This window comes from Heloderma suspectum, chromosome 4, assembly GCF_057233095.1.
Source record: "Heloderma suspectum isolate Gila_16-S chromosome 4, 16-S_ref, whole genome shotgun sequence".
NCBI classification, from domain to species: Eukaryota; Metazoa; Chordata; class Lepidosauria; order Squamata; family Helodermatidae; genus Heloderma; species Heloderma suspectum.
Window position 1 is genome coordinate 239,717,852 of NC_139461.1, and position 17,102 is coordinate 239,734,953.

General features: G+C 44.3%; 1 protein-coding gene across 1 annotated transcript; it reads right to left on the reverse strand.

The window, feature by feature from the left end:
- Positions 1-1,199: 1,199 nt before the first annotated feature.
- On the reverse strand, positions 1,200-16,999 carry CYB561D1 (cytochrome b561 family member D1). Its single transcript, XM_084852871.1, has 3 exons — positions 16,849-16,999; positions 7,290-7,327; positions 1,200-3,828 (listed from the first exon to the last, which is right to left on the reverse strand). The coding sequence occupies exons 1-3, from the start codon at positions 16,976-16,978 to the stop codon at positions 3,325-3,327; spliced, it is 672 nt and encodes a 223-aa protein (XP_084708997.1). The 5' UTR covers positions 16,979-16,999; the 3' UTR covers positions 1,200-3,324.
- Between the last annotated feature and the right edge of the window lie 103 nt (positions 17,000-17,102).

Sequence of the window (17,102 nt, forward strand, 5' to 3'; positions counted from 1 at the left end):
ACACTTATCCCCCAATGTTCCTTGTGGAACATTCTTCTGAAAATGACAGACAGCGTAAAGGTGTCCCTAAATAAGAAAAATGCAACGTTTTAGATAGGTGTCACAATTTATGTGAAAGGCGAGTCCTCAAATCTGGAGGGATTCACTTCCCCTTCCCTCACCCTGGGTGGGTTTGGGCAGGCAATTTGTATGAAAATGGCACGTATAATAAAGGTGTCTCCAGGCAAGAACCCTGAACAATTTCAGAAGGATAGCTGCAGGGGTTAGGGAACTGTGATTGAAAACCAATTTAAGGCTTTTTACATAGGGAAGCTTGGTAGTGCTGGAAGAATGTCCATCTCACAGACCCACCCTTACTCTCTCCCAAAAGCACAGGGATTGGAGAGCCACTGGTAAAATGTGCCCCATGATTAGAAGGTCGGTCATTGGTCACTCAGTCAGCAAGCCGTTTGTCCCTCCTTTCCCTCATCAGTGTTTCGAGAAACCAAAGCAAAATACACTATTTTTGGAGACAAACTGTTTACCAAAGCCAAATTGCTTACAAAGTCTTGTGCAGGCTCCAGCTTCTGTTCTGGTCACTTTGGAGGGTAGCCCACTTTGGCTCTGGAAGCACCAAAAACTGTTTAAAGGGACCCAATTCAGCTTGAACTTCATCCAAATCCAGTGCACATCCCTAACAGTGTTACAGACACTACCCAGCAGAGACCCATACCTTTCATGCAATGGTATTCTACACAGCAAAGGCTACATTATCTGGTGAAACAATTTGATTTCCCCAGTCACAAATCATTGCTGTTTCAGGGCTGAGAAAGCAGACTATCCCTGCAACAGATGTGCAATAACCTTAAGGAAAGACATCTGGATCCTATTCAACAAGTGAGAAGAATGTGTCTTTATTGTGCAAGATACTGATCATGTAATATGGAAATATGGTAGCTGTAGGATGTGTATGATTTTGAGTTTTACTCAAGTCTTCTGTTTCTACCCAACTTGCCTATTTCTCAGCTGGAAATGCTTTGCATGACACAGACCACCCTAATAAGGATTTCTTCCTGGCTAAAGGAGCTTAACTACCTAATTGACATGATCCTAACCTCTAATCACAGGAATGTGCCTTTCATTTAATCCGGTGAAAATAAATACAAAGGAATCCCATTCGTTGTTATTAGATACAAATTAAAATGGATCCAAACTCATTCCAAATTACAATTTTATTCTTTGAGATTTATTTCATAATTATTTTCATTTGGAATTATTTGCTTGAATGTCATAGATTGTTTCAGCTTCCCAGCTGCCAAGCAATGCAACGTGTCAAAATTTCAGTGGGAGGGGGGAAGACACACAGCCAACTCTGAAAGCAACAAGGAATTTCTCCAATGTCCTCTGAGAAGGCATTTGTCTCCTTTTCATCCCCAGATATCCAGATTGGTATTTCCCACATCACCCCACCACAGAATGTTTTCCTTTGCCTCATCATTAAGACATGAGCTAGATAAAGAGAGCTGGGTCTCTCATTAAATGTAGGGGTTTTGTTTTGCTTCTAAATGAGAACTTTTTTTCCTTTGCCCATAAAATGCCAGGGACCTCCTGCATGCAAAACATGTGCTCTACCACTAATCTGTGCAGCCTGCCCATCCTGCTTCTTGATGCTAAGTGAATGGGGAGGCAGTTGTTGTTGTTGTTCAGTCGTTAAGTCGTGTCCGACTCTTCGTGACCCCATGGACCATAGCACGCCAGGCCTTCCTGTCCTCCACTCTCTCCTGGAGTGTGCTCAAGTTCATATTCATTGCATCGGTGATGCTGTCTAGCCATCTCATCCTCTGCCGTCCCCTTCTCCTTTTGCCTTCAATCTTTCCCAGCATCAGGGTCTTTTCCAGTGAGTTTTCTCTTCGCATTAGGTAGACAGAGAAATGATCTGCATATGCTCAGGCACACTCAAAATATGTCTGATTAAGAATTCTCCACCATTGATTCACTGACTGATCTTGAGAACTTCAATATTCAATGCTCTCTAGTTTCCTTGTTACTCTTCTCCAGAATGGTATGCATGTGCGTGGCAGGGGGAGAAAACCTCCTGGATCAGAGTGGCAAAGCTTGCCTACTTCGGGAAAAGATCCTACATGTGTACAAGAGACACATATATGTATGTAGGCTTATCTGGCTGAATTTTTTCAAGGTTCCTGCTCATGCACACACATGGCAGAATTTATTACCCATCATACACAGACCCGAATCTAGATGGTAGGAGCACGGGTACTCTGTTTGGATCAGGTCGCCCTTTTTAAGCAGGTGGAAAGGGCATGTCTTACCTCACACAGGGTGGCCCTGTAACCTCTTTTGCAGTCTTCTATTTTGAAGGGCTGCCAGAAGACTGTCCTCTATTTTGGAGGCATCCTCATCCAGTCCAAATCTGGTATAAAGAACCATCAGGAGGAGGAATTGGGCCTTAACGTTGCCCATCAGCAGTTGCCACCTGGACAGCAGACTGAGCAGGCACACTGGTCACCTGCTCAGTCTTCCACACGATGGTGAGATGTACTGTATTTCTATTTAAATCATAATTATTTCTAAATTTGCATCTATACATATACATTAGCCTACGCACATTTTATGCAACTCAGCACCTTCTTTTAGGTTTAGGCAATAGGTTTCCTCTTGTTTGGTGATTCACAAGCGGCTACCCTATACCTCAGTATGGAGATGAGATAAAATGGCAAGATGGTGGAGGCAGAGCTGGGGAAAGGAGTGATGAAGAAGGAGAATAGGAACTGATGGGGAAGTGAAGCAAGCAGGGCTTCACTATAGGAGCTACGAGCTGGGCAGGTGAGGAAGAAGCAGTGCCAGTCATAGAAGCCAAGTGAGTATACCCTATAAAGGTTCTAGCTTGTGGATGGATGCAGGCCTAATTACTGAAGGGAGTTTACCATTTCAGAATGCCGTAAACATTGCTCTAAACCCCTACGCTTCTTTGCCTCTATTAAAGATGACAGCAAATTGGTGATCCTTTTTTCTGCATCTAGAAAGCATTGCAGATCCAATCATGAGGACCAGCTAAGCATCTGTGTTTACCTGTTCAATGAGCTGGAAAACAGAATCTGCATATTTTCAGAATGTTGAAGTACATGCATTAGCATGTGCTAGAAACTCAAAACAAGGAGAGAGACCATTTTCCCAAATCACACACAATACAGAGCTATAGAACAAAAGAAGTAGAGTACACAGGAGATCAAACTTGATTGTAATAAAGACCTCCCAAGAGTGGGGAGAGAGAACAAACAATGGAGATGAAATTTTGATTCCTGAGGATCCCAATGGGACCAAAGTTCAAACATGCTGCCTCTTCTTTGGCAAACAAGTTCTAGTAATCTGGTTCACGATAACCAAGGCTGGACAGAAGGGCAAACCTAGGCAGAAATACCAAGCCGCCCCTTTAATCTGGGCCTGAAACCAGTCAGAATAAATGCCCAGTACCACAGTGAAGGTGGCTAAGAGGTAAACAATCAGTCCATACATAGTGTGGTACAATCGGATCCGAGCCACAGATGAAATCCTCAACAGCTGTGGAAAGCGTAGGCAAAGTCCGCACAAGACCTGCCCACAAGTTGCCAGAAGTGTCAGGAGACCCAGAACACTGTGCCAGGAGGTAAAGTGTGGAAGCTCACTCCGGTTCTTGCTAGAGACAATGAAGGCCAAGCCCAGGGTTGCAGCCACAAGCGTCAGCATCTGTGCAGTCCAGTGCAGTCGCACTTTCACTTTGTGGGAGCAGGAGCAGAAGAGGGAGCCCTCCAGTGAGAAGATCAGGATGCCCTCCATCAGGCAGAGGCAGAACTGAGAACACAGGAACCCATTAGCAACATGGCAGCTGTTCACTGGCGAGCTTGACTGCCGCATCATCTCGGGTCCTACCCCAAGTAACAAGCAAAGCCAAAGCCTTGGGACCACTTTTTATGCACAGCCAAACCAAGTGTTAAAGCCTTTCCTGGACTGTACCACTTCAGACAGGTGATTTTTTAAAAACATACATGGATTTACACCCTGCCCCTTTCATTCCTGATAGGTTCTTCAGGGCAGCTGTCAAATAGCAGCAATGCTCTGACTTCTAGTAAACTTCCTGCACATATATAACTAGCATGTCAGGGGGAAAAGCTCAGCCTAGACTTCTTCCTCACATGTTTTTCTACATGCAAGGAGGGGTTTGTTGGGGGCAGGTTGTTTTGGAAGAGCATTCAAACGTATAGCTGCACATTTGCAGCCTGACGTGACATAGGCCCAGGGAAAAATTATCATAATTCCATTGAATTGAATTGGCTATGCTAGCTAACGCTGATGGAAGTTGCAGTCCAACAACATTCAGGGGTGGGGAGGGAAGACATTCCCCACCCTGGGTCTACAGTCATGAGCTTCCACCGAAGCTCATCCACATGATAAATGGGGGGACAGCACTAGACGTACAGCCTGCACAGGTGGCTTCTCTTGAGACAGATGAGCACAGGCATAGGTAACCTCAAGTCTGGATGACTATAATGCACACTATGTGGGGCTACCCTCGGGTTTGGTCCGGAAGCTGCGGCTGGCGCAGAATGCAGTAGCAAGGCTGCTAACTGGGGCCTCTTTCCAACAGCAAACAACACCCTTGCGAAAAGAACTGTACTGGCTGCCAATAAGCTGCAGGGCCAAGTTTAAGGTGTTGTTGTTAACATATAATGCTCCAAACAACTTGGGACCAGGTTACTTTAGGGAGCCCCTCACCCCTTACTTTCCTGCCTGATTGCTCCGATCATCAGAGGGAGCACTTCTGAGGGTGCCACACGCACCCAAAGCTCACCTCGGGAGCACCTGCAGCAGAGCATTTCATGCTGCAGCACCCCCCCGCAGAACACTTTACCAATTGACAGTAGACAGGCCCCTGCAGTTCTGATGTTTAGCCGTCTTCCTGAAACTCATCTCTTCACACAGGCTTTCCTTGCAGTGTGACCCAGCCAGTTATGGTTGGTATCACACAGCAGAGCCTGTGATTGTAATGCTGATCAATTTGTATTGTGTTGTTTTTATGATTATATTTGTTGTTTTGATGCCATTGTATTTTATGTTAATTTTTGTGAACCGCCCAGAGAGCTTTGGCTATTGGGCGGTATAGGAATGGAATGAATGAATGAATAAATAAATAAATATGTTCACTGCTTTGATACCTCTGTGGAAAGTGGCATACACACTTAAATAAAATAAACATAGATAAGCATCCCATGGAAAAAAGAACCTGCGTTTGTCGCCTCGACTTTTTCTGAACTTCAAATTTAGTCCTAAAGTGCACAAGCAGGAGTACACGCAGAAGTCATACAGACCTGGCCTTATCAATCCCTAGCTCTTTTAAAAAGCTACCATTCTTGGGATTCTTTGATAATATTTCAAACTTCCTCCCATCAGAACAAGCCATGAGTAGCCCCCACTCCCCAACATATGGCTCTCATTTGACACGAAACCTTATTGGTTCCTGGCTAAGAGCAGAACATCTACAGGGCAGCTTTGATAACAGTAGAACACTTCCTTTCCATCTTGGCAACAAAAGACATCTTTGAATCTACAGGCACAGCATATCTGCTGAAGCAAAACTAAAGGGGCCAAGCTGGGAGGTGCCATTTTGCAACAAAAGATAGAGGTTATTTATTGCAAATGTGCACAGCATACTAGTGTCAAGTCTTGCTCCAGTCCAAGGTTCATTTATTTATAAAACTATTTTTATCCCGCCTTTCAGCTCCAAAAAAAGAACCCCTCAAGGCAGCTTATATCAAATAAAATATAAATATAGAAACAATAATTTAATACACATTTTACAGAGTTTCATATTAAGAGAAAAGAGACTATCTGCTAGCGAAGTAATGGAAGCAACCAATCTGTTCAGAGGCTAAGAACAGATAATCATTTTTCAGGGGAATGGGAGTATTTTTCTTTGCTCTGCAGCGGCACAAGACTCAGTAAAATGGGGTGCTTCCAGATGAGGCATTTATGATGCAATTGCCCTGCTTCCCTTCACAGCATTTTATGGGGGTCCAGGCATCACTGTCTTCCATTTGTGATCCTCCTGTGTTTTCCCACTGCTGCTGCTTTTTTCTTACCACAGAAAATCCATGGGGAGAGCAATCCTATGGCCCTTAGACAGCATCTGGGGGGCCATAGGATAGTTTGGATTCCTGGATCCAAGGCAGCAACAGTGCTCCAACCTCAGACCCAGGAGTCCGAGCCCCCTGCCCCTCCCCTTCACAGCTGTCATGGAGAGAACCGTGCAGGCGGCCTGGGAGAGGGCAGGAGAAAGGGGTAGTTCTGTGGGTGGGGGTAGGGGGACTGGGGAAATAAGCTATCCCCAGTCTTCTTCCCTGCCCCTTGGGAGCCCTAGCTAGGTGGGCAAGAACGCCCGTCCGCGCTCCCACTCTGCATAGGATGCCTATCAGCCACTGAGTTTGGAGGCTGAATGCATCCAGATAGGACTACACCCTAAAGAAGGAAAGACAAAACAGCTGTACAATGCCTTGGTAGCATCAGGAGCCCTTTGTCCAGAAATACCCCTGATGTTACCACTGTAGAAAGGCAATAGGGGAGGGGAAGAGAAGCTTTGACACTTATTTGGTTCTTTTGTTGGAGGAGGGGAATCCTCGCAGATGTCCACTTTAGTCCTAGTCAAGGGACATACATTTTATTACACACACATAATGTAATACATAAAATAATGTATTTTACATTATTTAATATGTTTTATAATATATTATTTAAAATATATTTTAAAAGATGGATCTTGAAACAGCAGATAGAAAAAAGCTCAAAGCTTTATTTTCATTAAAAAGGAGCAAGACACACACACACACACACACACACACACACAAACACAGTGTTCACCCTTTATAGAACAAAAAAGGGTTTAAAGCTCTGGGTGTGTGGGGGAAGTATGTTGGTCACTGTGAGTCATGTCACAAGTATTACCCAGTTAGCACTTGGAATATTGGCGCAATGAAAACACACATCTGTTTAGCAATGTTGACTGTGTTCCTGGAGACTGTTTTGGGTTTTAGTTGCTATCTCCTGAGGCACCACAAACACCTGTTTGACCATGACAGGAACACTGGGGGGGGGGAGGTGTACTGCTGCCAGCTGCAAAAGGAAGAAAAAAGCACTTCCACCTCTCTAAGATGTGAATGTCTGTACATAGCCCTAATCTTTATGTTACACTCTCCATAAGCAAAGCCTAGTAAAAACAGACAACATTCCTGGATTCACTGAATAAGCAGAAAATAACTTACTGCTATTGACATGAACACAGGGTGCCAGGAAAATAAACCTAGAAGAGAGAAAACAGAACATCACTCAGCTTTGGCTAAGCAAACTAAAAATAAACATGGCTTCAATAACCAATTTGATGGCAGCAGACCATAACAAAGGAAGTCTGATCTAAGACAAAACTGTGACTGCAGTTAGAGGCAGTCCTATGAGAGCAAGGAGAATGTTACTATCACCAGCTATGGAATGGGAAAGAGGCCCATGACTTCCACAGCAGACAATGAGAATAGCATGCACATGAAGGATTCTGGAGAATAGCCTGTGCATAGTCATTAATATTTTCCATTTCAGGAGTGAAATGAAAAACGCTGTGCTTTAAATGCGATTCTCACACAGCCTACTTTCTATGGCAATGCCCCTCTCCAAAAGTTCTGTATAATAGTAGATATATGCTATGTCATTTGCTCCAATGGCAGAGTTTTTCATATTTTGGCAAGGACAGAGATGATGCTAGGCTACATTAAGCATGATGTCTTAGAGATTCCAGGAGGCCTTGGGCAGGACCAAGGGTTATGCAGCGTTCCCATCTCCCTACATTTAGAACCCACACCTAGACTGCCTCTACTTTTCATGACCCTTTTAGCAAACTCTTATCCTCACATTTACAAGGTTCTTTCCACAAATATTTATCTTATTTATTTAAATATGTAAGTGCTAGCATCATTCTTTCTTTAAAGAAACCTGAAAATGCAACCCAATTCCATACTGTAAGAATTTCACACTACATTTTTATGGGCTTGGAAAATTACCAAAGATTTTACACCTACCTTTCTACTCCTTATTTCCTATATTTCAGGTGTAGTCTGCATTTCATGTATAGACCCCAAAACTCAAGTCTTCAAACAAAATCCAAGAAGGTTTCATGCTTTTTTGTATTTGAACAAGAATAAGATTGGCTTGCCAGAGAACATGCTGGCTCAGGAATGTTGGGAATTGTAGGACTTATTTCTGTCCAAACATGCTTAGGATTGCACCCTAAATCTATTTCCTACAACATGTGGCATTTGATTCTTCCACAGAACACTAAAAGCTGAAAGCCAAATATCTCACAACCAGTTCTAACAGACAGGCACTTTTTTTTCCAGTCGATATCAAAGCATGTCACCAGGGCTGACCCAAGACATTTTGCTGCCTAAGACAAAATGGTGCCCTCCCTTTTGATGTACAGACACCAACTGGACTGGCAGTTGAATCTGACTTCAACACCAACGATGGAAGAACATCCTTCACCATACCCAAGTACAGCAGGCTAGCTTACGAGTGCAGGGTCAGCTGTGTGACACACAGAGCATCTACTGTCTGAGGCGGCCGCCTCACTCTGCCTAATGATAAGGCTGGCCCTGCATATCACTCAGCAAAGGGTTGTCCCAATCATTTGCTCACTACTGCAAGCCTTAACATAGGCTGAATCATAGGAAGCAAAAATCTGGACGCTTCCAGATGAGGCTTTTCTTGCACCATCACCCTGCCTCGTTCACAGAATGGGGGGGAGGGGCATGGGCAGATGGTGTTATCTTCCACTAATAACCCTCTCATTCTTTTTCACCCCCTCTTCTGTCTTTTTTCTTACTGTGGAAAATCTGTTAAGGAAGAAAAGATGGAATAGCTGCACAATATCTTCTGTTAGTGTTAGGACCCCTATGTTTGAAAGCACCCTGTAACTTAGAGCTTTTCTACATGAGGCTGTTAATCCACTGTATCTACTTTTGGTTTCATCACAGAATTGAGATCTGAGCACTACACAACAAGCAGTTCCTTTCCTGCTTTTCTGCTACATGACCTCTAGGCAGCACTATGGTATAGCAGAATAGCACAATTACATAAGTGGAAAGTTTTTTCTTCCACTCTCACAAATAATTCTGCATTTTCCCTGCTCTAAAAAAACTGACTGAAAGTGCTGTTTAAAAACAGATATGAAACTGGAGGATCACAACGTTGTCTAAAAAACCCACAAACAACCATGAGTAGGGAATGATGAGTGCACAATAAATGCCTTGTGTAGAAAAAGCTTTTACTCTTATTACTAATGAGTCAGATTATGTTTTCTGTTAGCTTGGGCCATTCTGGGCAGCCATCAGGAGCTCCTCAATGGAAGTCAGTAGTGGTAAACAAGCTTTTCTGAAAGGCAGCTTGCCCACCACTGCTGCCCTCCTCCTGCTTTAAACAGACACGGAGGATGCACTTTCAGTTTAAAGAATCCAGCTTAACTCATCCTTGACTTGGGTTCCCCCAAGCCCAGTGATACCTCCCACTTGCACTGCGCATGGAGGGTGCCATTTTGGCTGCATCCTAAGGACCATCACTCTGAGAACTGAGATTGCTCTTAAAACATATAATACCCAAGAATCAACAGTCAGGGGTTATATAGCAGAAGTGTGGTGTTTCCTAAGCAGTCAAATGAACATAGAAAGCGTTCCCCAAGGATAGGAAGTTTTACAATGTCCACTCTGTTAGCGTAAGAAAACCTCTCCCCCAAACCATACACACCGGCTAAGAAGATCACAATCACTTCTAAGCACTGGCATCAATGTAATGGTATAGACAGATACTGCCATATTTGGTAGGAATGCAAGGAGAGCCAAAGTTTCTGGTTATAAGCTTTTACGGCATGTAATAAAATTACTAAAGCTAAGATAAAAATGGACCTGAAACTTGCTTTACTCTCCATATTTTCAAATGGCAATTTGTCCCTTCACGTAAAGAAATAATTACATTCATGATGGTAGCAGCTTGACAAGTAATTGGATGGAAAAAAGAGACACTGCTGTCAATGGACCAACGGTACCAATACCTGTGGAACAGAAAACTCACAGTTAAGGATATGAAGAAATCAGGAAGATACTGACTCATTTGCCATCACCTGGTTTTGTTTCATCAGCTATGTACACCATAATGGGTGTACATAGCTGTCACACAGAAGGATATGGGTGGACATCTTTAACTTTCAGAATACATGATCTATTGGTTTATACCACTGCAATGAAATTACATAGATACTCAAGCATTTGATCTTCAATAACGCAATAATGAACCGGCTGTTACCTAAATTATTGTTCTGGTTTTAATGTTTATTATTTGTCTGTTACAACAAAAATTAATTGAAAATATTTTCAACCCCCACCCCCAAGAATCAATTTTAGACATAGGACTAGAGGGAAGATGCTGTAATTCAAACGGCTGAGGGAGGATCACAGTTAAAGGTCATTTTCCCTTTGCAAAGTAACAAATCAATCTATTCTCAGCCCAGTCTCTGTGCAAGCCTGAGCTAGTCCTTTCTAACTTTCAACTAGTGTTCAAGCAGAAGAACCAGTCCTTAAGAGTCACCCAGTACAAATTGATGGTTGACTGCATTTTAATTGCAACGAACTCACTAAGCACAAGCCAACTCCAGCAATTTTAAGCCCTGTTGATTTCAGTGGAAGAGTTAAGCACATGGTTTAATTCACTGAAATCATGCCCAGTTATTAGAAGCATTAAAAAAAGCTTTCATACTGAAAGCAGTTCTAAACAATGAAACACAGGCAGACATAATCAGACTGCCAGATCAACATTTCAAAAATAGAAGACTTCAGAGATCTGGTGTCCATCCTACAAAGTTCACTGAAGCTGCTGGATTCTGAAATAAGAAACATTCATTGTGTACTACACAGCTGTCACAGTCTAAAGAATTCCAGCAGCCATAGCAGAATATAAAAACCATTCCAGACTAGATAAGATATACAAAACTACCCTTACTGGCTATTATTACATTATAAGAGGAAACTGTGGTGTTTAAATCAGGAGTTTTGATCTGCAGGATCTACTTTATTTTCCACTAGAACACTGAAGTCCATCAGCCAGAGCCAGGTGCAAAATAGTGGCTCAGGAAGATGGACATAGATTTGCAGCAAGGTGCTCCTGAGCACATGCTCAGCCCAGGAATATGCTTTCAGTACCAGGATTGGAGCTCTGGCACAAACCCTTTCACACAGAGATCCACTCCTGATCCTTCTCCCCCGCCCCCTGCTCCAAGTGTCTTGATTTCAGCAGCCCAATTTAGGAGGTAAAATACTTTTTGCTTTCTTTGTTATACCACTGAGAGTCAGGAATCCTTGATGATCTACAGCAAATCTCCCAGAGATCTGCCAGTAGATCCCAATCTACCTTACGTTCACCCTGGTTTAAATGATTGAAGGGTGTGCTGCATTGAAATATATGGGAACAAACCTGAGTAGCAGTATTGTATTATGCAAATATGTCTGGCAAGAGTAGAAAATCTGAAAATACCCTATCCGTTATTTTAACTTCCCACTGAAACAAATGGAACTAAACTGGAGACTTAAATACTTAAGTATTATACTTCTCACACTGGGTTATTGCAAGCATTGATTTTATAAAGCCAAAACATGCCATCAGACCCTTACATGACCCTACAAAACAAAACCTAGATTAGTTTCCTTTCTCAACCATACATACCCACATCACAGTAGTCCAAAATCCTGTGTTTCCACGAAGGAAAAAGCATGCAAAGCCATATGCATATTGTCATATGCAACAGGTAAGTAGCACCTGACTTTTTCCTGCATGCCTAATGCAATCAGAAACCACAACTGGCATCAGCTTCTCAGCACATGTACAGAACACAAAGTGAAAGATGCAACCCTACTTCATTGTAGTGCTTTTCACACAGGAAGTTAATAACATTTGAAGCAGCTCCAAGAAGTAACTCCATAAAGCGTGACAGGCATACATAGTCTCTCAATATAGAGCTTTCCAAATAGATGTGAAAAATGCTCTTCAATCTAACAACTAAACGTTGCATCACAGAAAGTATGTAACTACTCTAAAGCAAGCTACTAAGGCTTTGGGCAAGTGATTGCTTCATGGAAATTACTAGGCAGCACTCAACTTAGAATTACCTCTGCATTATTTAGATGTGGATACAGTCAAGTTCCCAGAGAAGGTTGTGTCTGTGGCTCTGCGTGCATTCAAGAGTGTAAAATCACAAATGAAACAAAGAATGAGGCATTCCAGGATAACCACTATAAATATGCCAATGCTATTTGATTTTTTTAATTCCTTTTGTGTGATTCTGAGGGTCTCTCTTTTCCATCATCCATCTTGTGTAGTGTAGCGCAGCTCACCTGTTTGCACCATCCTGTCACACATTCCTTTCCCTGGATGAACGTCTGGCATGACAGACCTTGCAGTTTCCAGTTGTCTGCTTGTGTTATACAGTGACATAGATGTGGCAGTCATCTGTTAAGGTGTTTCATCTATTAAACTGTTTGACTACATTACTGTCAGGTAACTTCCAGACAAGATACACAATCAATCATCTTCATTGTATATAAAAATACGGTAGCGTAAGGCTTATTACTACAAGACTGATTTTGCTCATTTTTAAAAAACTGAAGCTTGAGCAGTGTAGATGTGCAGAAAATGTTAAAAGTTTGAAAAAGTTCAAAGCTGGAGTTTTAATAGCCAAACAGTATGTTTCTGGGCCCTGGCCAGGAGTCTTAGGTAGTTGGGGAACTACAACTCCCACGCAGCTCCAAGCCATGCAGGGAGAAAAACACAAAGACAGGGACCGAGGAAGGGCCTCGGGCTTTGTGAGTCGAGCACACTCTCAAAGTGGCCTTAATGGCGGCAGAAATGGTGGCAGAGGCAGCGGTGAACGCTCTGAGAAGGTGGAAGAGGAGGAAAAGAAGTAGTCCTAGAAAAAGCCAGGTTTTAAAATGTGGGGGAAGAGGGAAGAAGGCAGGCTTGAGGCCTGAGGGGAAGAAGTGATTGTCAGCAACGAGGGATATGAGGAAGCAAGGGCCAAAAGTCCTTGGGTGTATTGAAGGAAAGTAACCTCCATGCAGCTTCTGGAGGACTGACACAGCGGGAATCAAGGAACAGTATGTTTCGCCCTCAGACTACTAGTGACATGGCAACATGGGCTTTACACTAATTTAACAAAGAATAATTCTTCTTCGTGGTCTCTGTGCATCACACATATGGGGCTCTGCACCTGCGACGAGTCTCATTCAGGAAGATTCTATAGCTGAGGAACATTTTGGCAGGAACCCTCCCCCACCATCCACTGTGCATGTCCAGAGGGTTCCCACCCGTTCCCTCAGTTCTCTTTTGTCTGCCATAGTGGACAGTTTTGTTCAGAGCTTACTCTCTGTTAAGAAAGAGAATCGCAGCAATTTTTCCCTCTTTGCTGCCACTGAGGACTTGTGTTTTTTTGTGTTTTGGCAGACACCCTAAGTCGGGTGTACCAGTTGCCTCAGAAGTGGCAGATGTCGGCTTCCGTTCTGGATTGTCTCATTCTGAACTGGGGCCATCCCTCAACAGACCTGCTTGTGACCCCAGTGAATGCCATGTGCCCTCACTTCTGCACGAGAGCAGGGATTGGCCGATCGTCTTTGGGCGATGCATTCCAGATAAATTGGTGAGGGGAACTTTTTTTATCTGTTCCCGCCATTTCCTCTTCTCTCCATGGTACTCCAAAAGATAGCACACAAGACGGAGTGCATTCTAATTGCTCCTTGGTGGCCTAGAAAGCCATGGTTTCTGATTCTACTGCCTCTGTCAGGATGACAGTTCTAGTGCCTCCCGCAGGTTCCAGACCTGATTTTTTGAGACTGAGGCAAGATTTGTCACCCTGATCTCGACACTCTGAAGTTAACGGCTTGGAGGATTCAACAATAAATATTTTTCCTCAAGGTCCACCTGGGGTTCAGGCAATCCTGGATGCTGCTAGGAAACCGGCTACCCATCAGTCCTATGCTGCAAAGTGGTCTTCTGTTGTGGATTTTGCAAATCTTCATGTGTTCGATCTGCTTCATACATTGGTTGAGAATGTTCTTTTCTTTCTGTACAGTTTGTTTCAAAAAGGTTTAAAACTTTAGTCCATACGAGTTTATTTGGTGGCTCTTTCTTCTCTCAGAGGGCCAGTTCAGGGTTTCTCCTTTTTTACTTGCCCTACTGCTCATCAGTTCCTGCGGGGTCTAAAGAACTTGACTCCTCCGGTTCAAACTTTGGTCCCACAATGAAGTCCTCCTGGTGTCTTCCATGCCCTTCTCTTGAAGCCCTTTGAGCCACTGGCCATGACAGACCTGCACCTGTTATTGTGGAAAGTTGCCTTCTTGGTCGCTATCACATCCTCCCAATGTGTAAGTGAAATCTCTGCCTTGTGAGTGGACCATTCCTACATGATCTTCCATAAGCACAAGGTTGACCTGAGACCGGACATTGACTTTCTCCTGAAAGTGGACTCTGATTTCCACATCAACCAAACCATCTTATTACCAGCTTTCTTCCCAGACCGCTCTTCTGCCCTGGAGAGGAAGTGCATGCTCTTGATGTCAGGACAGCATTGGCTTTTTATTAAATCCAGGACAGCACCATTCCGTACCATGCAGCACCTTTTCGTTTGCTATGGGGCTCCAAGAAAGATTCTCTTGTCTCCTCCCAAAGATTAGCTTCATGGATTGTGCAAACCATTGGGCTGGCTTATGAGTTATCTGGGTTGGAGCACTCATTGTACATCAGAGCACACTCTACTCGAGGAGTAGCCACATTGACAGCCTTCACAAAAGGCTTACCACTGTCGGACTTATGCAGGGCAGCAACTTGGTCAAAACCATCTACGTTTGTGAAGCACTATAAAGAAGATGTGAAAGCACATTCCGACTGTGCGTTTGGGGAGCCGTTCTCTCTTCAGTCTTAGCGTAAGACACCTACCCACCACCGGTAAGTGAGCTTGTTAATCACCCATATGTGTGATGCACACAGACCATGAAGAAGAAATGCAGGTTGCTTACCTGTAACTGTAGTTCTTCGAGTGGTCATCTGTGCATTCACATAACCCTCCCACCGTCCCCGCTTCGGTGTCAGTGTCGAATTCGTTGTTGGTACCAAGGCGTGATTGGTTTCCCTCAGGTCCGAGGTCTTGTTAGGCAGTCTCAAGGAACTGAGGGAATGGGTGGGAACCTCCTGGACATGTGCAGTGGAAGGTGGGGGAGGGTTCCTGCCAAAATGTTCCTTAGCTATAGAAGCTTCCCAAATGGAAGCTCTGCAGGTGCAGAGACCCATATGCGTGCATGCACAGATGACCACTCAAAGAACTACAGTTACAGGTAAGCAACCTGCATTTATCCTGTAACACCATTTGGGCATCATGTCATATCACTTGTACACTGCTAATTATAGCATCTCTAGTTCTTCCAAAGATTCGAATTTCCACCACTCATATGCAGATTGGAATGTCAGGGAAAATCCATCCTTTTAACACTGTTTAGGTTCCTTGAGAGAACAAAGTACTTAAGAGCACCTTAACACTTAATAAGTGTTACATCCACTTGAGAAATGTGCCATACTTACAACTAGAGGAGTGACAGAGTGCTGAAATGTGATAGTACCTTTTTGACACATGAAGTTATCGCCAGGGAAGAAATACTGCATGTATCTATATAACTGGATACAGTCTTTCTAAACATCCATGTGAACATCACCTCCTGTACATTTGCAAGAATGGTTTCTTTCCATTTCTCACATCACTGTTTGCTTACATTGTACATAAAAGTCAATATCCTATAAACGATATTAACTTTGTTTTTTAAAGCTGCAGTTTCCTTACGATCCAAGCACAGGGTGACAGGAGAAGCAGCTGAAGTGTACTTTATTTGCACGGCTGTATAGAATGATCCCTCTCTCTTCTTTCCATCCATTTGCATCCTCCATGTCATTCATTCCAGCCTCTTTTTGTCACAGTGTAAAGGAAGAAAATAGACAAATTAAAGAGTTGAATTGGAACCCGGAGATGAGGAATGAACCATGAACCAGAAGAAGGGTTCAGGCATAAGCCCTCTCACACTTATTTTTACACTGCGGTAGGAAGATTTCCATAGGATTTGTCCTTTATTAGGTTCCTGAATAGTCTCATATTCTAAAACAACAACTTCCCCACACATCCTGAGAGCCCTCTAGTTTACACTCTAATTTGCTCCCTGTTTTATGGTCTTGTCCTTACTGGCTCCTGGTTTGTTACACTAATTTTAGGACAACTACCGCCATTTTTATAACTGCTTATTGTCTACCCGAATGCACTTGTTCGCTGCCTTGTAACCCACGTAACCTCCCCGCCCCCAGGCTGTATATAAATAACGTCGTTGCTCAGGTGCAGACAGTCAAGTCTGTTGTGCGCCTCAGACGCTTCATCCGGATGGCGAGCTCCCCCTTCCCAGGCAATAACAACATGCCTGCTTTAAAACCTAAAGGCAGGCCGGTTACTGAGTGGTGAAGAGCTACAGAAGGTGGCGGCGGTAGCTGCGCCAGCACAATTAAGACGCACAACAAAAGCTCGTCCTTGTGCAACCGAGGAATCGAGATCGCCTAAAAACGTGGCTCTGGGCACCTGCCGCCTCTCTGTTCTGCAAGGAGCCCACCGGCCGGGCGGAGGAGCCCCGCGGGGCCCTTCCCGAGCACCACCTCCCCCCGCCCCGGCGGGTCTCCCGTGGAGCTGGAAGGGGAGGCGGGAGCGTCACTCACTCGTGCCAGGCCTGGAGAGCAGCAGCAGGAGACCCGTCAGGCCCAGCGCCGCCAGGTGCGCCAGGGCCCCCCAGCCGCGTCGCAGCCAGCGCAGCGCGCAGCGGCCCGCGCCGGCGGGGGCGTCCGACATTGCCCACGTCGCCGCCGCCTCGGGCTCTTACTGTCGGAGGGGAAGGGCTGGAAACGGCGTGCGGCCGGCGGCAGCGCCCACACCTGGCGGGGAGGGGGCGGAGCCGGGCCAAGGGGCAGGGCGG